This window comes from Motacilla alba, chromosome 2, assembly GCF_015832195.1.
Source record: "Motacilla alba alba isolate MOTALB_02 chromosome 2, Motacilla_alba_V1.0_pri, whole genome shotgun sequence".
NCBI classification, from domain to species: domain Eukaryota; kingdom Metazoa; phylum Chordata; class Aves; order Passeriformes; family Motacillidae; genus Motacilla; species Motacilla alba.
The window spans coordinates 89,956,058-89,978,443 of record NC_052017.1 but is presented as its reverse complement, the minus strand read 5'-3'; the positions used below and the strand labels follow the sequence as shown (position 1 = coordinate 89,978,443).

The following is a 22,386-nucleotide window of genomic DNA, read 5'->3' as shown; positions in this document are numbered from 1 at the left end:
TCAAGTAAAACCAAAGCTGCACACATTGTACCTGGTAGTTGTTGAAGACAATATGGTGAAGTGGATTATGAAAACTATGTCCAAAGGTATGAAAGTCAGCTCTGTGTGTGTATAGACAGGGCTGGCTTCCCTCTTCTGCTACTGATTTCTGTTCTTTATTCTGGAAGCGGCTGTAGAGATCTGAACCTTGCAATTGTCTCATGCTTCATCCAGTCAGTTTTTAAATGAATGTTGGAGAGTTAACAAACATTTCAAAATTATGGTTTCCTTTACTGGGTTTATTTTATTTCTTGTTATAGGTGGCAGTGCAGATAATGTTTTGTCTCAGATTGCAGCCCAAAGAAGAAAAGCAGCAGGCTTACCTGAACAGAAACCCAGCCAACAGCACAGTCCAGTCCAGTCAACTCCTTCATCTACTGTGTCAGATTTGCAGTGTGCTCAGACTGTTGGCAATGGACATGCTGTAAAGGTAATGGGAAATGTAAAATTTTGCACTGCAAATTGGCCAATAGGTCATATCTCAGTCATGGGTGGCCGGTGCACAACATTGCACAGCCAGAAAAGAATGGACGCTTGTTATGTTAGTGGAAACTTTCCAGCTCTACAAACCTTACTTTTAAGTGCAAGTCCACAGAAGATGAAACCTAATAATAAAACATGATTTTACTTTATTATTAATTTCACTCTGTTTTACAAAAAAGTAAATGTAATGCTTGATTTTAAGGTAGATCTGTGCTATGAGGGTTTCTCATTATTTCTTTCTATGGACCAGATACAGTGTTTTATGTTAGTTATTCCTGGATTTTACCCTGAAGTGGTATAGTTAGTTTCTCCAGCTAGTTTCCTTTCAAAGGCTCAATCTGAATGCAGATTATGACGTAATTTGTACCAGGATATGGTGACCACAACAATATGCACATAACCAGTCTGCTCCACTGGTGTTATTTTTAAACAGTAGGTCGTCACCAAAGTCAGGTTTTGCTCCTGAGGCCATACTACCTGTGCTGACTTACCTGTCAATTCCTTGGATTAGCTTTGCTCTCACGACCTGCACATTTTTGTGCACATACTTTGAAGTTCTTAACTGCTTTGTACAACATTTTGATGGTTAAGATTTTAAATCTTCAAGATCTGCAGAGACACAAACTAGAAAGCAGCATCATAACAGAAGATGTGACATGCTATTGAGAAATTGATGGGTTTATTTACATAGAGAAACATTGCATTTCAGAGAGCAAGAGAAGGAAAACAAAATTTGGGGTTTATGTTCTTAATGCCTGACATTATGGAAATGTTAGAATACGTGAGCAAGAGCAAAATTTCTCCAACTTTTGCTTATGTAATCTCCAAGCAGCTTGTTTTGTTTTGCTTTGTTTGCGTCTTTCAGTGAGATTCTTCAAATTTTACCTGAGGAAACAAAAATGACCAGAGTATAAAATTAATACTTTTGCAATCTCATTCTGTGATGTCTTGTATGGCAACAGTACACAATATTTATATTTAATCAGCACATAAAAATTATAAATGAAATTGCAAAGTTGTTCAGAAATTACATGGAAATTTCTGGAGGACAAAAGTCAGAAAAAGAAAAGGTGCAACTACCAATGCTGAAACAGTTTCCATGAATAGTCACCTTGCCTCTGGTATGTCAGTCTTGATTCTGGAGGGGCTACTGGTTGCTTTTCAAAGATGTGATTGGGAGCTAAAATTTCTAACTCAGCTGGACCACCAGTCTGAGGATTTATAGCAATTCTTTGGCATATGGTAATCTTTCCTCCCTTTCTATCTCGTGTAACTGCTCCCTGTGTTATAAATGATCCATCTCTTTTTCCTGTAGACAAAACCCCTTTATCATCCTCTTCCCTCATTAAAGTCTTGTCTGCAGAGCAGCTACCAAATGCTTTTTCTTTCAGAGGTGGTCTGGCCAGTATGTTTTAATTAAACTCTCAGCATGTCCTCTCAGCTTGTTTTTAACTTGGAAATAATTTCAGAAGAGCTCCTTGTGTGCCCCCCAAAAGTCTCATTTTTCTCCAGTTATATTAATCATCCCACCAAGAGATAATACCTGTGCCTGTGAGCTTTGGGCTGCAGATCCCATGGCCTTTTGTTGCAACAATGCTGCCACTGAGAAGTTTAACTGCTCTTTCCACTCTCAGTGGGATACATTAGGGAATAAAAGAGTAGTGAAGTGCAGTGTGCTGCAGATCATCTTCTGGAAAGGCTGTTCTTTGTACTGTTGAAAAGATTTTTAAATAACATTTATGCCACTTTGGAAATTCAACAGCTTTTTCAGTGCTCTTGGTTTAGATGTCTAGAGTTTTCTTCTATCCACCAGGAACAAAACATGTCATGGTGTGGATCTCACTATAGATATTAATGTATCCCACAACTGAGGCGATTTTTGGAGATTCCTGGTGGGAGAACACAATCAAATATGGATCCACACTGGCTGCAAAGGCTAGCAGTGTGTTATTGTAATCACCAATGTAAGTGGTGGAAATTTAATGTCTATATCCATTAAGGAATGGCTTGTGTCCTCCCATTAGGATCATGCTGTCTAAACTTGGAAATAACTGATCTAAAAATGCAGTGATATTACACTGATCAATTTTGCAAATCTTACCCATGAGGGGTGAGATGGTGCAAGATTTAAAGAAAGGAAAATAAAAAAATGAATAACAGGATTTAAAAAATAATTTTACAGGATGATGTAATTTAAATAAATGCAGACAGTGTGCTAGAGAGGGAAGACCATTCTGCAACACAAATGGCCAATAACAATTTAGATGGAAATTTGGCACAGAAAGTTGAAATGAGTTCATGATGCTCTTCAAGGAGCTCTCAAGTTTGTATCATACGACATTACTTCCAGTCAATTCAGTGCAGGGCTAAGGAAGTATTTACACTCTGACAGAGGATAGAGTAATGGAAGAATGTTACCACTCAAATGAGTTTTATCTTTTAAATCTGCATCTTTTCATTAACTAGAAATGTTCCATTTATGCCACAGCACAGAAGCAAAATTGTAAAGACAGGAACCACTGTCATTCTCATTTCTTGCATTGTTGCCTAGATCAATTTTTTTATCAGTTTGTTGTAGTAGCCTGAGTGACAAAAGGTATTTAAACTCTGAATTCAGGAATCCAGTAAAAATCACCTTCTTTTTGGGTCATACAGTGCAGACATCAAAATATATATGTAGATCAAACAATTTAGAAGATGAGGTACATTGATTGTTTTTGGAAAAGACTGTTGATATGTTTACATATATATATATATATATTCTTACTACCTATTTTATCTCACATATTTTCCTGTTTTCCATGGCTACAAATGTATTGAATATTTGCTAAATTATTAATAAATCACTTGACTCCTGTTAGGTAATAATAAATTTGAGGGTTGGCTGGAAACTTCCATTCCAGTTCAGCAAGGGGTTTAATGCACCCAGAATTTAGTTTGTGCTTGCTATATGTTTCTGGTTAATCCAGCATGAAGTGCTACTTTAAATTAGCATCTCATGTGTTTTGAAAATCTTTAGTTGAGACTTAAATCTATAAATGAAAATCCCTATTTTCAAGTCAGAGTAATTTACTTTGTTTCTGTTATTAATCTGTTTTTATTTCTAATGCAAGTTTTACTTCTGCTTCTGCACATTCCAAGGGAGGTGGGGAGGTGAGTGAGAGACTGTGTGGTGCATAGGTGCTGTACTTAAACCAAGATAGTCCTTTTAGAAAAAGAAAAATTATAGAACTTGTGGGCAGTATTTCTTCACAAGAAATAATTTTCCTATTACAAAATTACAGCCTTAATAAATATACTTTTGTTGATAATTTTGAGGAGAGAGACTTTAATCTGGGATAAAATCACTATTGCTTCTATTATTTTAATATAGGTCAAGCAGAAACCTCTGGTTGTGATTACATGCTCTCAGAAATGATACACAACTTAAGTAATGTTGAAGCATCATTTAAAGGTAAACATTTTTGTGATTATTTTTTAACTCAAAGGATTGTATCATTAACTGCAGCAAAAACTGGAGATGAACAAAAGACCTCCATCTGGGACTTCATCTACATCTAAAAGCACATCACCAACTCTCACACCTTCTCCATCACCTTCCCCATCTCCTAAGGTTCAAAACACAGAGTCTTCTGTCTCTTCTTCTCACAGACATGCCAAGAGCAATGGCTCCAGCAGTGGTACTATTACAGAGGATGGTGAGTAGCTCACTGCAATTACAGACTAATTCATCAAGAATACTACATGTTTAAAGCTATAACTATACTGGACTAGTGTGTGTCTGCATGAGAGTGAGGTCTCCCTTCTTTCTAGAAAATATATTATGGTGTTTCATACAGTGAGATTGATGCTCCTGTGCTAACTGCCTTTTTCTCTCCCAAAACCTAGATTCTTTGCATTTACAGAGACTGGTATCACTTCAAAGCTAGCATATAGGTTGGCCACTCTTTAAGTGGCCACATTTTCCCCCTTCATGGCTTAAGTCCTGCTTTCCACTCTTTGCTGAGGGTACAAAATGCACTTTCTCCACACTAGATTTTTTTTTTATTAGTAAATGCAGAGAAGAACATCACTACAGAGATACATTTTTCATCCACAGCAAGTCAGAGCTACATGAAGTTAAGAGCTGCAGTGCATTTATTTTTCTGAATCGTGAAAATAACCTTATTACAACCTCTTTTTAACTTAAAGTCCTAAGAAAGAATTATGATGTTATTACTTTTCCTGTAAGATTAGTATCTTTTAAATTAGACTTTTAGGTCTAGATTACAACTTTTTAAAAGTCATTTACTGCATTGGAAACAGGATATCAATAACTTTGTTTTCTCTTGTAAATATCTCAAAAAAAGTGAAGAAAATAATATGACTCAGAACCTTTTAAATAAGGAATGGAAGCATTTAGTACTATTTTTGTTTTTTTCTGAAATTGTCTCTATTGATTTTGGTTTATTTTCACTTATGCCAGCTTTGTCCATTAACACTAATTCCATTTGACACTGAAGACAGGTGATACCTGACCTTCTTTCTGTCCTCTTCTTGTGGCTTAGCTGTAACATATTCTAGTGACTGCTGGAGCAAATCTTTCATGTTTAGTGCCATTTTATAATGAGATCTTGATAACATAAGTATTGCTGATTTAGAGATGCATAAAAGCAAGAGAGCTCACTGTTGGATAATGAAGCGAATTCCTCAAGCCATCAGCTGCTCTCATCTCACTCAGTGAAGCTTGGTTTTGTGCACTCGGTTTTGTGCACTTGGTTTTGTGCTTTGTCCTGTGCACTAATGCCAGGATACTGTGAGTTCCCTTGTAGCAGAGGTCGTTTGTCAGAAACCCAAGTAGCTCTGGGTTCATTGTGTTTGTAAGCTTTCGTAGTTAAGTGCTTCTTTAATTCAGGGGCTTCTCTTGCTGAAGTTTGATTCAGCAGCAGCAGTACAAATGCTGATACGCCAAGCAGTAATCAGAAGAATAAGTACAGAAGGTCTGTAGTGTTAACTTTTCTTTCAAGTGAACTTAAATGAGTAAGAAAATTGATTTAAATTAACTGTCACTGTGAAGGAACAGTAGGCAGCAGCATTCAGAGGTGTTCTTTGTTTCTTTTTAGGCAACCATTTGGTGGACCATCAACAAATTGGCCCTATTCTGAGAGCCAGCGATGTAGAGAATTATGAAAGACGAAACCATGTGAAAGTAAAAGAAGGCTCTGAAAACTTGGAAAAAGGTAATCTTACCTTACTACTACAGAACAGTATGAAAGGAGGTGCTAAATAGGAGTAACATGGCAAAAGCAGTAAGAGCTCCAAGAACCTTAGCTTGCTCCTGGCATGGAGGTAAGGAGACAAGGTAAGTGTAGAGCAAATAGAGTGGTAAAGCACAGGACAAACGTGTTAAGCAAGAGTTGTAAAACTGAGAGGTTTCAGGTTTTGTTCAGCCTTAGAGTAATAGTACAGGAACTGGAAGAGGAGTAGAGGAAGAGAAAACATGAAGGGCCTACCCCTGAAAGTGTTCTCTGTGTGTGAAAGGTGTTTGGTGTTCTAGTTGTTTATGACAATAAGACTGAGCTCAGATACCCTGAAAGTTTCTTCCCATATCATGGCCTACAGTTCTAATCACACCAGCATGATGAAAAATGAGTAGGGTAGCTAACAACCTATAAGAAAAAAACTTTAATAATATACCTAAAGGTCATCTAATGAGAATTCTGTTTTCTTTGTCTAAGATGATATTTTTTCATCAAACAATATGGTGACGTTCCCATGATACATTTTTAAAACTGATTGCATTTTCCCATGGATTAATGTCAGGGTACTAACTTCTAGCCTGAGACCATGTCAACTTCTGCAAATCATGTTAGGCATACCAAGTTAGTTGAATTTAAAGATAAAAAAAACCCAACAAAACCCTAGCAGAAAATAAGACTCAACTAGAATTTTTCTCTTCAGTTGTCTGTGTAAAGACAGTCTTGTCTTCCAAAAGTAAAGAAGTCTTCCAAAACAGTACAAAGAAGTGTGTTTATCCCAAGGTACTTTATGTCTTTTGAGAAGCTTAGAATATGAGATTCTCTTTCATGTTTCTAGTCATGATAAAAGAAAGGAGAAAGTCAAAAGACAAAGAAGTGAAATAAATGAAAGCAAAGTATATTTGGTAATGGACTAGTAGTGTATTTAAAATGAAAGTGAGTTTTTATGCAGAATATTAAATACAGTCTTGTTTTATAATGTAATAATTCATGTTCTTAATTTTGACTCTGACTACTTAGTTTAACTGACCACTTAGGTACTTAAGGAGAAAAAACAGTTAGTTTCTTGTGATAGCAAAGTAATAAAAAGAAAACTTTAGCTGAGAGATGTAATGTGTAATTAAGAAAGGTAAAGTCAGGTTATTCTGAAAGTGCACTTATGCTTTTTAGCTAATCACATTTTAAATGTGTGGGAAGAGTCACTGTCAGGTCCTGCAACATTTAATTTTCTTAGGCTTTTAGAGGAAAGACAGTATTCACTGCTCTTAGCCTTGGAAGGTGGCCTTGTAAAACTTAAAATCTGTCCAGCTTTCGTCTTAGCTGGGCTTCAGCTGTCTTTGTTCAAGATGCCTGGATGTTGGGCACATAAGGAGAAGAGGGTTCAGAAAGACCTGTGCTTTATCAGTGTTTTGAATGAGCAGGTGTGTGGTTGCTTGCTCTACTCTTTGCCTTCCTGGGTGATGACGTAGAAATATGCCTTTCACTTGCCTGCTTGAGGAGTTCTGCTGTCTAACCTGCACAATCTGGATCAGCCATCTGGGGCCAAGCACCTGCACTTTAGGCATTCAAGTGCCTTAGTTGCCCTTACTGGTTTGGTTTTGTAAGATCCTTTTAATGAGGTAGAAAGGGCAATACAGTGGTGTATATCCTAGCAAGGTAAGACTAGATGGAATTACAGTATATGTAAGTAGTTGACAACAGAGTAAGCCAATGTTTCAGTTTCTGATGGAGAATAAATGGGGCTGCTTTTTTCTTGCCATAAACGACTATAGGAAATATAGGCTTTAATATATATTTTCAATTTATAATGCAGAGGTCATTACAATATTTTCTAATCTATGGAATTGACTTTTTTTCTGTTATTACAGATGAGCTGACTGGCATTCTTAAAAAATTGTCACTTGAGAAATATCAGCCTATATTTGAGGAACAGGAGGTATGTCTTTTCCAAAAGATCTTTTACTGTTTTAATGAAAGTAGGGTATAAGACATTGCATCAGATTTGTAATCCAGAATCAAGTTCTACCACCAATCCTGGTTGCAGAAAGAACCTTGAAACATGGACCAAATAGTATTTGTGGCATTCTCCAGAGTAATGCAAATTGCAGAGCTTTTTACAATTGACCTACAGCTTTTCTATACATAGGGTTGGTTTTTTTTTTTCTCTCTGTTGTTACACTGTTTTTTCTATATATGTCTGTATCCAATGTGGCTAAACAGTTCATAGGACATACTGTATCATCCCTGGAATCACAGCTGAAACCTCATTTTCAGAAGGAGAACAGCAGGGTGTGAGTCACTGAGATGGCTGCTTTATCTTCTTTATCCACTGTGCATAAGCAATGGGAGAATTAAAGTGGGGAGCATAGGCATCGTGGTAGATGAGAGCTCCGACATTGACTTGCTGAAGGATTCAATGACAGGAAATGTTGCTGAAAATAAGTAAAATTAATTCATTACAATGTTTAAGGCAGGATCAGATGTGAGCAAATACTGGGTGTTTATTTGGTCAAAGAAAAGGGTAGTGAATGGACATGCACTAAGTTGACATTGCTGCAGAGTTCAAAATTCAGCACAAGCCCAGACAATTTAGCTGCATCACAATAGATTGGGTTACTGATAGGGAAGGGAGCATTGTGTAGAAATTAATATACTTAGTGTTCTATCAATATGAAAAGTTTCTGATGTTTGTTCTTATCACAACCTTAAGGATATGTTGTAATACTAAAAACTGTTACACGAGCAAAACCTAGGCTTTTCTCAGGAGACACTAGAAAAGTAAACACAATATTCTGAAGTTCCAGAAATACTTAGGGGGATAGCATGAAGAAAAGAGAGAAACCTTAGGTTTATTCAAGTAGCTGCTACTATAGGCAGAGGAATTTCTATGGAGACTATCTATTCTGTATTAATAGAACTTGATGAGAAAAAAAAATCCATTAATATTTTAGATGTACTATCATGGTTAGTTGAATGATTAACAGCAGATTAGAAGCCTTACAACAGAGTGGTAAAGTGTTACCATTTGGTGCTGGTAATTCATTAAAAATTCTTTTTCCACAATATTTACATTAAATCTATGCAATAAAAAAAACCCCAAGAAATCACTTTTAACCTGTAGTAATGAATTTTCACATAGGTAAATTTGTCTTACCTTTTTTCTTTTATTTCTTTTTTTTTTAATAATGCAGGTGGATATGGAAGCTTTCCTCACACTTACTGATGGTGATTTGAAAGAGTTGGGTATTAAAACGGATGGATCAAGGCAGCAAATTTTGGCAGCTATTTCTGAACTGAATGCAGGAAAGGTATATTTTAAAGTACTGTACTTAGTAAATTATTTCAGAGTTTTTTATAAAATTAATACAGCACACATTTTGAAATTCAGTTATAGATGTTAGTTAGAAAAGCTAAAAAAGCTAAAATATTTTTTAATAAATGTAGTGTTTCATTTGACTAGTAAAAAGTCTTGCTTTGCGGCACTTCCTGTTCTCTTTCAATAACTTTCCTAGTCTAGTGAACAAGCTACTTGTAAATATGAGCAATTTTGAAGTTTCTGACTATTGATTTCAGCAGTGCTAAAAAGAATCATCTGGCTGCAATAGTGCAGCTAGAGAATGCAGTATAAGAGGAAGGGTGTCCTTTGGTTAACGTAAAACGTTTTGATTCTTCTGTGATTATGTGAATAGCTTTTCTCTCGTTTCTTGCACTTTTATTGCCTTTGAATTTTATGTTGACACGAACTAATTTGCTATGAATGGTGTACAGTAAACAATGCTCTTGCCAGAGGGATTTTATGCTGGAACATGTCTTTGATTAGGCTTGCTGATGCTTCTCAGCCGCTTTCTTAGATTTGAGGTCCATTCCCTCTCTGATAGTGGAAGTTCAGACAAACAAAACACAAAGACAATTTCTCTAAGTCAGTATCAACAGTAGTGATGAGGCTAAAAATTAGGGGAGGTGGCTGATGTTCCATACTCAGATATGCCATAAAGATAGGAAGAAAATAATGGAAATGTTTCTATTGTTGTCTGGTAGTTACAGGAAAAGATTACTACAAGATTTTCTATGTATGTCTGTAAGGTAAGGATTTGTTATTATTTCTGATAGTATACTGAACATAGACACACATATTTACATATTTGTTGTGTACTCTTAATAAATTCATTTTTTAGACAGAAATTTAAGAATACCTTATGTTATTTTATTTTTCTTTTACAGGGTCGAGAGAGACAGATTTTACAAGAAACTATACACAACTTCCACTCTTCCTTTGAGAGTAGTGTCAGTAACACACGACCACCAGGTCATTCCCAATGTAAGTAGTACTTGAAATTAATTTTAAAATGTATTGCAGGTTGAATCACAGAATCACAGTATCAGTTAGGTTGGAAAACACCTCTGAGATCATACAGTCCAACCTATGACCAAACACCCCCATGCCAACCAGACCATGGCACTGAATGCCACATCCAGTCTTTTCTTAAACACCTCCAGGGATGGTGACTCCATCATCTCCCTGGGTAGCCCATTCCAATGTCTAATCGCTCATTCAGTGAAAGAAATCTTCCTAATGTCCAAATGTGTGGATATTTTATTTAGTACTGGCTGGAAGACAGAATGTGACAAACAAGACAGTTAGCTGCTTTCCTGGCTAATGATGTGTGTCTCTTGCTGAGACTGTAGAGAAGATTTCAATATAAAAAGTAGAGGTATCTGTAAGATGTCTGTGCAGCCTTCATTACTATCTGAAATAAGGATATTTGTTGTGCATTACTAAACACAGAACATGGATGTAAGTATAGCAAACCAGAGTATACAGTATACTGTCTATAGTGTCTGTATGTATATATGTAGCATCAGTGGGAGGTGTTCCTGTATGATACATAATTAACTTTATCGTACTCTTCATAGGAGACACTTTAGGATGATCAGGTAAATAAATATATTAAAGATTTACAATTTAACATAACGATTTACGCAGCTATGTTAATTATATATTTATGTATGTATGTATTTAGTTATTTTGCATAGGTGATATTTTTATATGATTATCTATAGTTGGTTTCTTTGGAATACATATATTCCAAGCACCAGTGTTATCTGCTAGCCAAGCTGGAGAAACCGCCTTTTAAAATGTACTGTCTGTAACCAAAACATACAGGAAGGTGTTGCTGACCTGTAATAATTGAATACATTTCCTACACTCTCCGATATAAAACCTGCAAATCTCTGTCCTGCCAGCCACCTGAAACAAAGGCAGATACTCATCTGTTACTCCTGATTAAAGCGTAAGGTGTAACCTATTCCCACATATACTTCTGTATCCATGTCTTAGTAGAAACAACGAAAGCCATTGAATAGCCTTGAGGAGTTCAACCACGTTAAAAGTGCTTCTTCTTCAATTGTTTATTTTGCTGCTTTAATTTACTCACAAAATAATTTCATTTGCTTAGGGGCTATGCTAAATAATTCAGGTATTGTATGCTTTAGGAAACCTTAATAATGAGCCAGTCCCAGTATTTCCGATCTCAGTCAGCTGCATTTCACTAGATATGTGAAAGCAGGTGCTAACTGTTAACCTACTAATGTCTTGGGACAAACTGGGAATTGTTGGGTAGTTAGTGAATGTGGGCCACTTTCAGTATTCTGTGTAGTCTGCTTGGCTGAAAGCCACTATCAGGTGTCTCTGTATGCATTGTGCAACTTTCCATTCTCAGCATAGTCAGCATGTGTGGGAACTTCTGGATGTCTCTTAGTAACATCCCAGAGCTGAAGAGCCTCTTCTGTAGGTATTACTAGGTGAGCAGAAGCTGTTTGGGATTTGATTACATGGTGCAAAGAACTGGAATTACTCAAGAACCAAAGAAGCGTAGAGGTGTAATGTATCTCCAAGCAACTTGCTGACCTTAAGTGTCTTGAAGACATCAAAGGACAAGAATGATGGCTCAGAGCTGGGGAGAACATCCTTTTGTAAGAATGGAGGCAACAGTTGCTCCTGTTGAGCTTTTGACAAGAGGCTGCAAGAAGGCTGCCATCAGAGATCTGGCTTATGGGTTTTTGTCTATGAGAGCTCCATGATACAGATTTGGCTGTGAAACAGAAACAGAAGCACTAACAGAGAAGAGGAAGACAACATGTAGCTAAAAGAAGTTTCTGCACCAGGTAAGCTGCTTTTTATTGTGAAAAGTAGCAGTGGAATCCTTATGCAGTCTCTGGAACGTGAAGTAATTTCCAGGAATGTGTAATATTTTAGAGCATAAGAGCAGCTGTACCAAGTCAGATCCAAGGTCCATACAGTTGTGTTCAACTTTTTCATCCAGTCTCATCTGACACTGATTTGAAGAGCTGCTTGCTTTCATTTGCTCTGAACTTGCCATGTCCTGACTTCCTTTGCTTCATCGTACTGGATCAGAAGATACAGTGAGCAGTTGTTTCCTCTTCACTGCCTCCATGCCACTGATGATTTTACAGATCACTGTGATATCCTTCTTCATTCATGTTTTTTTCGAGGGGAAGACTTATAGGCTGCTTTGTCATTCCATGTACAATAGGTTTTCTAACCTCTTTTCCTTTTCTGCTATTATCTTTCCAGATTTGGGAGATACCAGCCTAGCATACAGTATTCAATATGTAGGCATATTATGGATTTACATGACAGACTGATGTTTGCTTTTCAGTTGTGTTCTCTGCTTTCCATGCTCTTGTACTTTCCTAGTTATTTTTGGTACTTTGCTGTGTTGGCTATAATTGAAGACTGAATTGATATTAATTCGAATTACCTCTTACAACCTAGCTGATCTACTGAGTTTGAGCTCACAGCCTATGTAATTTTATATAAACACACATACATCATCTTTTCCATTTGCCTTACGTCATATTACTTCATATTTATCTTCACCAAATTTTGTCACTATCTTATTGCTTAGGCACAGATGTCATACTGTCTTTTTGCCAGTCTTCTGTTTACCTTTTTTATTATTTACATGCATAACTTAGGAAGGTTTTTCCCTTCACTCTATATGCCCTTTCAAAATCATATATTGAGTATACTGTTCATATCCTGCATATTCTCATGCAGATGCCTATGAAATACTAGTGGTGAATCTCTCTACTATGGAAAAAATCACTGTGTACTGCAAACTTCTCTCCTCTGCCTCCCTAATTTATCTACACAAGAAATTGTATTATTACCCTGTGGGTTCCTTATTATCTTAAGGGTTAACCTTGAACTTTGTGAAATGCCTTGTCAAAATCCAAGCATCAGATGGACCTCTTTAATCTACAAGACTGTTGGTACCTTCAAGGAATTAAGGAATTCTAGTAGGTTGGTGAGGCAAGATTTCAAAAATCCCTTCTTGATTGTTTCCAACAAAATTTCAGATTGTTACAGTTTCTCCTAATCTGTTGGTGTTAACTGTCCAACTCACTGGTCTCTGTTTCCCTACGTTTCCTGTTGAACCATTAAAAAGATTTGCATCACTGTTATCACGTCTCAGTTATATGACAGTTTGAACAACAACCTGTGTTCTGTACACAGCAGTTAGCTGCTTAATCATTCTGCTTCTCTAGGACATCTGCCTTAGAAATTTGCTATTACTTGCTTTGTGTATTTTTTGTTTCATAATCTTTTTTGCTAGTACTTTAGGTTAAGCTGTCTTGGACTCCCACATAAAGGTTTCTGAAATGGAATCCTTCCACCCCACCCCATGCCACGGACACTAGGTTAGGCTGTGTGAATTCCTTGCTCCAGTCCTTGCCTGACCTGCATAAGGCAGAGGAGTATAAATGATTCAGACGTTACTGGACTCCCACGCCATTAGGTTTGGAAGCACCATGAATTCTGAATAGGCAAACAGTACTTGCATGGGGAATGTTGCCTCCATATATTTTTTAAATGGAAATTATTTGGTCGTTTTTAGAAAATTCTGATAAAATTGTTCATTCCAAGAGTGAGCGTTTTAGCGGGTTTTGACACTTTGGTGGTTTGACTACTATTACGTCTTGGAAAATTGACAATGCACCCTGTCCATGATAAGAGAAACTACTAGGAAGATACTGCTTCTTTATAGCCCAGTGAATGTGTCCAGCAAACACAGAATTACTGTGCTGCTTTGCCATTTAGAGCAGATAACCAGCCCATAGAGGCATGAGGCTCTGAGGAACAAAATGTCTGGATCCTTTGTCTGGATTCCAACTTCAGTGAAACAGCAAGTGGCAGCATGAAGTCCAGCTGTCTGAGAGAACGGAATTTAACAAATAATATTATCCCAGGAAGAGTTTCTCTTTGTGGTTTGAGGTGACCTTACAGGATTCTGGTAAAAAAGAAAATTGGACTTTCTGAATGCCTAGTTGCCAGGACTAATTGTTTGGTTTATTTTGGGGGCAGTGTTGAGATTCACACTCCCATTAACTGAGTGCAATCAAGAGGTTGAACAGATCTGGCAGTGGTCTGCAGGTTAATTGAAACAAATGACACCAAAGACAGAGTTGCATTTCAACACAAACTTGCCAAATCAGAAATTAAAAGCTGAAAAAAGGTCATGTGAATTCTTACAAAAAAAAAAAAAAAAAAAAAAGGAGAAGGGGAGAAAAGCAACTGAAATAATTTCCTCCAGAAGAGCAGACATAAAATCCTATGTGCTAGTTATTGTAGTTATAATAAATGTGTAAGGAAGTGTTACATGTTAAATCCTCTGATAAAAAATGGAAACACTTCATGGAAGTTCCCTTGCCCATTTATGCCTTGTAACAGAATTTGCCATTTCTACAAAAATTACATGAAAAATGCGAGAGAGCATCCAAGGTTTGTACTCAAAAGGACAAAATCTTTTTCTGCTAGGATATTTCTTAAACTCATTATGAAAAGTCCCATTAAGATTGGTTGGAGGTAGTTTGCCTTTTAATGCCAAGTTTATTGAAATGTCTGAAAGAGAAAGATCAGCCTTACCATTTAGTACGGGCATCCAGCTGCTCTCCCCCATCTAAACAACACTTCTGATAGGTGGGAAGAAAAGAGAAAAATCCAAACATCTGGTAGCAGCAATGAACAAAGGCGGGAGATGGATATCAGAAGAATAAACTGAATATTCTCCAGACAAAAGTTCAAATGAAGAGTAACTATATCTATGATGAAAAAAAGAATATGATGCCATGCAGTCTGTCGTTAGTGAAAATTCTGGTCCTCCAGTTTCTTTTCACATATTATAGTATGTTATATATATTGATAGATACATATGTATCTGCAGATAAAGAGTTGTTTGTGTATTTACTTTTCATTTGTGGATTCAGACTCAAAAATATCCAGTGGAAATTATCCAGTGGAGGGAGTTAGAGATTGAAGAGAGAGAAGTAAAAATAGGAGCAAAATCAATATAGACTTCCATATAAAAATCATAGAGGATTCAGATAATCACTCACTGGAAAGGTGCACATTGAAAAGAGAGGGATACTTGAAATTTTGTGGCAGTAGGTGACCTTTTCACACATGAGTTTGACTTTTTATACCTTCTTAAAGGAGATGGCTTAAGATGAGTAAAATGAATTACAGGATCAAACTGTTAGATACTGGTATAACATGTACATTTGGAAATGCGGGCCTGTTTTCAATAGTTGTGGAATTACTCTCTTGTTTACAGTTGTGAGTCTTGCTGATTACAGTTTTTCAGACTTATTTTTTTTCCCTCCTACAGCTCCTGGCTGCTATTTAAAACCACAAGAAGCTGTTTCTTCTAAAAGGTAGCTACTGGAACAAAAGTGGATTTTATTTTTTATGGTGCAGTTTGGCATCTGACTAAATCCATACAAATGAAAATATAAAAAGTTAGTCGTGACTACACTGACATAGGATTTTCTGCAGTAATGTGCTTAAAATACAAAACCCACGAAAGTCAAAGAAAATAATAGAGATTGCCTCTCTAGTTCAACCTAAGTGTTGAATTGTTCAAGGCATCAGTGGTCTGAATTTAAGGAGAGCAAAGTCAGAAGAGCAGGAAGAATGGGTGAACATGCAAGAAGATGGATGTTTAATTCCACTCTTGCCCATGGGTGAAGAACCCACAGGAGATCAACATGGGCACAAGTCAAGAGGAAAAAGCATGGAAGAAGGCAAGAGGGACACCACAAATTGTGACCCCTTCTACATGGGGAAATACATAAGCTGAATATGCTTCTTTTGATTGGATGCAGATAAAGTAGTTTAGATTGAAAATGTAATGATTTCTTGGGAAGAAAAATAAAGAAGTAATGCTGCAGTCTTCAATAACCAAAATATATTTTATCTATTCAATATTATGAGGTTAGAAGAGCAGTAAATGTAAAAACAAAATACCTATTTGTAAAAACAGCACTTTATTTGAGTAAATGCATAATCTATCACCAATATTTAAACAGAAAGAATGTAAAAATATTTTATATTGCTGACTATTTTTTTTGAGAATAAAAGCATTTACATTATATTGGCTGTTTTTTTTTTAAATAGTAACACTAGCACATCCTTAAAAATACATTTTTATAACTTAATTTTCTAGCAATTTGGAAATGAAAGTTACAGTAATTAAAAGTAGAAATAATTTTCTGCTTAGTAAATATCATTTTTGGTAAGCAGTTAAAATGCAAATTATCAGGAATTAAAATACAATTCATCAGAAACCTCAGACACTATATTTATCTTTCTGAAGACTCAAGTACTGCAGGTAAGGGCAAGAAGATCTTGGAGCTCCCATTACCTGAGTGCTCTCAGTATATAACTAAAGATTTTACATTTCTCCATGCTCCTCACTGTACTGACAGCTCATGGCTGCTTTTTCTGCCTTTGAGAGGAGGTAAGTTTGAGACAGAATCCTGTATTGTGTGTCTGTGTGTCAGGGCTGGCACAGGCAGCTCTTGAAACTGCTGTAGGCAGCGGAGGTCTGGTGGGTACCATCATTAAGGCCTCAAAACCCAGTATCTCACTGGGCTAGATCAGAAGTTTGATTCAGTTGTTCAGACCTTCAGTGGCATTTGCCAGGCCCTAAGGCATCCAGAACACCCAGAAGGGATGCCAGACATGACACTAAATGAGGGTTATGATCAGGTTATTCGTTGCAGCCACTTGGACAAAGAGACCATTCAGAGATGGGGACTGTAATTTCATTGACTTGTCCTGATTTGTCACAGACTTTCAAAGGTGAAAGCTTTTATTTGTTCTTGTTTACTGTTCATTTTCTGTGTCCTCCTTTTCAGTTTAAATGAAAATCTTTGTTGGCAAACTTTGCTTACCTCATAATGAAAAGTGATACCTTCTGGGTTTTACCAAAGAAGGAAATCCTGCAAAAACCAGTTTTTGTTGTGATTCAGTCTAGCCTTACAGGCTTGACTAATCTGGAGTTATTAACCTAATATTTTGCTGAGGAGTACTGTTAATTTTACAAGGAGCTTTTATAAGTTTCTTTGAATTTAATTTTCTTTTTCTGTACTTTGAGCATTCATGAAGATCTGATTTTAAATAAAGATACTTTGTTATCTGGAAATTATTCAAGCAGTCATCTATCGTATTTCTCATGCTTCAGCAAATGCCTTAGAAGCCAGGTACCTTCTCAAGGGAATAACTTTGGTTTCCAGAGTGAAGGGGAACATAAGAGTTCATGCAAAGAGATTTCTTTAATACTGAGATCAGCTTAATTTACAATTGCTTAGCTTGTCTGACTGTGACACTAATAGCCTCAAACTTGCTACTTTATTTTATTTCAAAGCCCTCTTGGCAGTACAAGGGTACATTTAGTGGGAACAGGTTTTGTCCATTAAAACCGAAACTTCTTGTGCTATATTTAAAGCTCATTTGGAACACTTAATTTCCATTTTCTCAGAAGTTTGTATTATTGAAATAAACTGTTAATGCAATGTCCTCCTTAAAGTGTCACAGCAAGGAATTGTTCAAAGCAATTTTAGCCAATTGTCATTCACAGCATTCCAGTGTGCATTAAAACTTAATGGAGTTAACATGCAGTCATAAAAACAAAAGCAAACAGATATTTGAAGTATGATTGCCCTATTCCCAGCATTGCACCTATAGCATTTTAATTGGTCTCTTACTTCTCTTGAGTTTTTATTCGTAAGTATGTTCAAAATAGGTCTGTCTGGTCTTAAGAGGAGTGGGATATCACAACTGTTAGCAGAAGCACAGGCTAGTCCTGTACAGGAGCGGTGTTCTTGAAGGTGATAAACAGGTTAATGTGAGTGTTGGAAAGCAGGCCCATTCAAGACACTTCCTTATAAATAACCTAAAAATATTCTGTGTTCATGTATACACTTGATGCATAGCTGTGAGTTCTTGTTTTTAATAAGCCTATGTGATTTTTTACCCCACAGAATTGGTACCCTCAAATTAGTTGGTGCAGAGATTTGCTGTTTTTCTGAGTTGTGGAACAAAACCATTGCACTGTCAGCAGCCAACAGTGTACTAGGTTTGATCATAATGGGCTTGATTTCAACTGTTCTCTACAGATTTCTCCATCTTATGTTTTTTCTAAGTCACTCTCTGCTGCCATTAAGAATGGCATTCTTCTTAAGAATGGGAAGAATGAATAAATGGAAAACCAACTGAATAAAAGCTAGAGATAGAAGTACAACTACTAGATTGGGATTTCTGGTTTTCTTTCCAGGATCCACCTCTCTTTTAGGGTTTTGGTTTTGTTTTTTGAATACTCAGAATTAATATTGAATGCCTTGGGATTCACTTACTGCAGTATCTCAGGATGCCAAAGCACTTACTGTTTATCACAGACTTAGTTCAAAATCTGTTGCTCATACACATTTACTTAGAGCAAACAGAAGGTGTCATTCTCTGTGCTAGTAATTAAATGGTGTAAGCAGAGATCCACTTTTCCAGCTGCTTGGGGCACAGAATACAAAAGAGAGCTCCAATTTATAGATGTTCCTAAAACATTGTATTCTCTCCTATCTCCTATCATGCATTTGAATTGCTTATTTGGTGTATGTGTCAAGCACACACACAAACTGTAGTCCTTAGCAATGCCACAGATAGATTTTACACAATGACACAAAGACTGAGGCTGGAACGAGCCTTTGGGGTACATCTTGTCCAGTGTCCCCCTGCTGAAGCAGACCACCTAGATCTGGTTGTCTGGGACCCTGTCCATTGGTGTCCCATCATCCAGTGAGATGCTCTTCATAGAAAGCTATCAAATTCGTTAGACATGATGTCCTCTGTTGTGAATTCGTGCTGACTACTCCGAAACACCATCTTAAAATAATTGGAAGTTATTTTTAGGGTTATTTTCTCCATCACATTCCCCAAAGTCAGGGTGAGACTGATAAGGTCGAGTTCCCTGAATCCTCTTTCTTTGTAATTTATAAAGATAGGGATGACATGTTTTCTTACATTGTGCAGAAACCTTGGCCAATCACCACAAGCTTTTAAAGATTATTGTTGCAGGTTTGCAATGGCACCAAACAGCTCCGTCAGTACTTGTAGAGCACACCACATCAGGTCCCATGGACTTGTCTGTGTCATACAACATCTCTTGGAATGCCATGTAAGGATATTTTGTCTACATGTGCCACTCAAACAATGGACGCTGTGCATACCACACCTTGGCTAGTCCTTTGGTGGTTTATAGACATCCTCTTACAGTGAATTTCATAGTGGTTTGTCAGCTCTATTCCAAGCATCCCATTGTTTTCATTGCACAGCAACAGCATTCATGGTTACCATTCTCTGGGCACGCTGTGTTGCTTCTCAGTTTACACAGTGATACATAAACTTTGGGGTTTTCCTTCTAATTCCTTGGACAAAGAGAGTGAACAGGTTGCAGCTAAAATTTGCCAACACTTTTTTTTATTACCAGCATTCAAGCAAATCCAGCATCATGATGAATTGGGCAACGGCCTTTTAAAATGCTGAGAGTTTGTTAGGCTCTGAATATTCTGAGGAAAAGGACCTGAAGTACATACTGAAGACTGCAATACACCCTATATTTCCTAGCCGCACATAACTTGACTCTTGGCACTCATCACACCTCCAAGTACAATAAAACTAATTCAAATCAGTACACAGTTAGGAAACAGGCTATTAGATTCAGAAACAGCAAATCCTGCAATAACAGAATGCCCCTCCTTAGTGTAGGCACAGGTGGTTTCCTGTGTTTTATCCAGATGACAGACTGTGAAGTCATGCTGACTAGTCCTATGATGCAGCCAGCCAGCAGACATGGGTCCAACTCCCAGAGAAGCCAACTGCTCCAAGTGCCGTTTTCTGCACAGCAATAATTACTTGCAACCAAGCTCCTCCTTATTTCCTCTGTGTGAGGAGAGATGTACCTTCTCAAGTATCCTGAAATGTAAACTTTGATGATTAGACAAAGATACTGACTTCTAGCATTAGTAATGTCAATTCTTTGTTTAACTTAGAGGACATTGGTGGTCTCAGATTAGGCAGCGCCCCATGACAGCTCCTAAATGTGCTGGGTTTTGTGATAGCACTGCTTAAACATAATAATGGTTTTCTACTTGTGGCAAGATGCTTGCTGAGAAACTGTAATAAAAAGAATTGTCCCTTTTTACCTTTCAGTAAATAAGTACTGAAGTAAAGCGCCAAATACTGGCCTGATTTGTACCTGTGTAACTCCCACATCCAAGCCACAGTGGATTGAAGTGCAGGGAACTGAAGAATGATCTGGGCTAAAATAATCTAGAAATTAAATATCCCACTTACCACATCTTGTTGCATAATTTCTGTGCAAACACAGTGTACATGCAAGGAAAGCATAGGTATGCTCTTAGACAAGGAGCTGCAGAATGTCTTTGTTGTGTTGCTTTAAATACCTTTTTAATTTTGTTGATGTCTCGCCTCCCTGTTGGCATTCAGTATGCCATTATTTTAACACCTTGGAAGGCCTTGCCACTAATCTGATGAGTAGTTATTTGATAAATATTACAAATGTTATTAATGGACTTGTTTTATAATACCTTTCTTTTCTACTGGATTAAAGCAACACAGCAGTTCATTTGTAGAGATGAGGGGACAAAGAGGACAAAAGAAAACTACAAAAAAACCCCAACAAAACCCTAGAAAACCCTGACTTGGTTGGACATATCAACAAAACCAAGTGGATGATTTAGCCTGTTTACTATGTGGAAATTAGCAATAGCCTTCTCATATGTTAGCTATTATGTACATGTGAATACTTTAAATTAATTTGGGGGAACTGTGCATAAGCACAGCATGAGAAACTCCTCATTTCTCTCCTGGAGACGACATGCAACATTAGAAGCATTGCACAGCCATTTCACAAGCAGAGCATGCCAAACAACTAGCAAATACAGAAGGCAGAGCTGATGATAGGATGGAAATCCGTACTATGCTGTTTTCACCTTCTATGTCTGGCTCCCCATGTTGCACTAAATTCCTTTTAGTTTACTTAACACACAGAGAGAAAATGTAGATTCTTTGTTTTTTACCTTTAAGATGTCTGGCAAAGACACACCAGTTATTTCCTAGGTGAAACAAGGACGATTCAGGAAGGGAAGAAGAGGGAAAGACACTGCCCTATGCTTTTTGCATTTTAAAGTTAAAAATTGCACAGAAAGTTTTAAAACATGAATGAGAGCTGTAGAGCTATATTTATGTTAAAATGCAGTATTTTTAAAATCAAACCAAAACCACACACATCTAGAAATTTCCCATAAAAACATAAAATAAATGTTTACTTTCCATTTGCAACAACAATATTTTCGTCAGCTTTGCTGTCTCTGTTCATGTACCTGCTTTTTTCAGTCTGTCATCCTAGGTTTTTTAACATTCCCCAATGAGCTCATGTTCCCTGTAAGAGCTTATTATCAGAGCCAAGTGCATGTTGCAATCCAGATAATTCACCATTGTGTTGCTTTTTTGTTATACATGTTAGACATGTATATTTATAATGCAATGAAACCTCAGGCTGAGGTCACTGGATGGAAGAAGTATTTAATTGTCTCAAAAGTTTGAATGGAAGACTATGTTCTTGGCAGTAGTTATGTGGTGAGTTTGGGGATGTGACTAGAAGGGAGTACATCCTGAGTTCTGTTCCTGCTTCACAACAACACATTGTGTGATGTTGAGTAAATCACTTTCCTGCCAGAGTTGCCCTTCACCGATAGACAGCTGGTAATGTTCCATCCTTAGCTATGCAGCAACCAACACTGTCAACAGAAAGCTCCAGGAACAATTAACATTGGCATCAGTAGCAGACTTTGATATTCTTGATATTTTCTAGGTGTTGAAATAAGAGAGTAAAAACACTACAGAAACATTTACAATTGTGTTGGTGCCCAGATAGGAGCACCACCATCCCCAGGCTTTGGATCATGCTCCTTCCCAAGATTCATGGTGAAAGCTGCAAGAGTCAGCATAAGGTTGCCAACTGCTTGACCAATCTGATTGCCTTCTGTGACAAAATGTCTGAATTTATGGATGCAAGGGCAGCACCTTGACTTTTGCAAAGCTTTTAACACTCTGTCTCACAGTATTCTTATATGCAAGGTGAGATACCACAGTTTGGATGAGTGGATAACTAGACAGATAAAAAACTGGTTGGATGCTCAAGCTTAGATAATAGTAGTAATAGTACCTCAGTGGTTTATCCAGCAG

The 22,386-nt window shown here is 37.1% G+C and overlaps 1 protein-coding gene across 1 annotated transcript in view; it reads left to right on the top strand.

Moving 5' to 3' along the window:
* Positions 1–18,266, top strand: part of ANKS6 (ankyrin repeat and sterile alpha motif domain containing 6) — a 42,029-nt gene extending 23,763 nt beyond the window's left edge. Inside the window, exons 12-18 of the mRNA XM_038126913.1 lie at positions 300–469; positions 4,031–4,220; positions 5,625–5,741; positions 7,628–7,695; positions 8,951–9,067; positions 9,981–10,077; positions 15,452–18,266. Of these exons, the coding sequence (XP_037982841.1) occupies positions 300–469; positions 4,031–4,220; positions 5,625–5,741; positions 7,628–7,695; positions 8,951–9,067; positions 9,981–10,077; positions 15,452–15,501 (809 nt within the window). The 3' untranslated portion in view covers positions 15,502–18,266. The remainder of the gene's footprint in view (positions 1–299; positions 470–4,030; positions 4,221–5,624; positions 5,742–7,627; positions 7,696–8,950; positions 9,068–9,980; positions 10,078–15,451) is intronic.
* Positions 18,267–22,386: the final 4,120 nt, after the last annotated feature.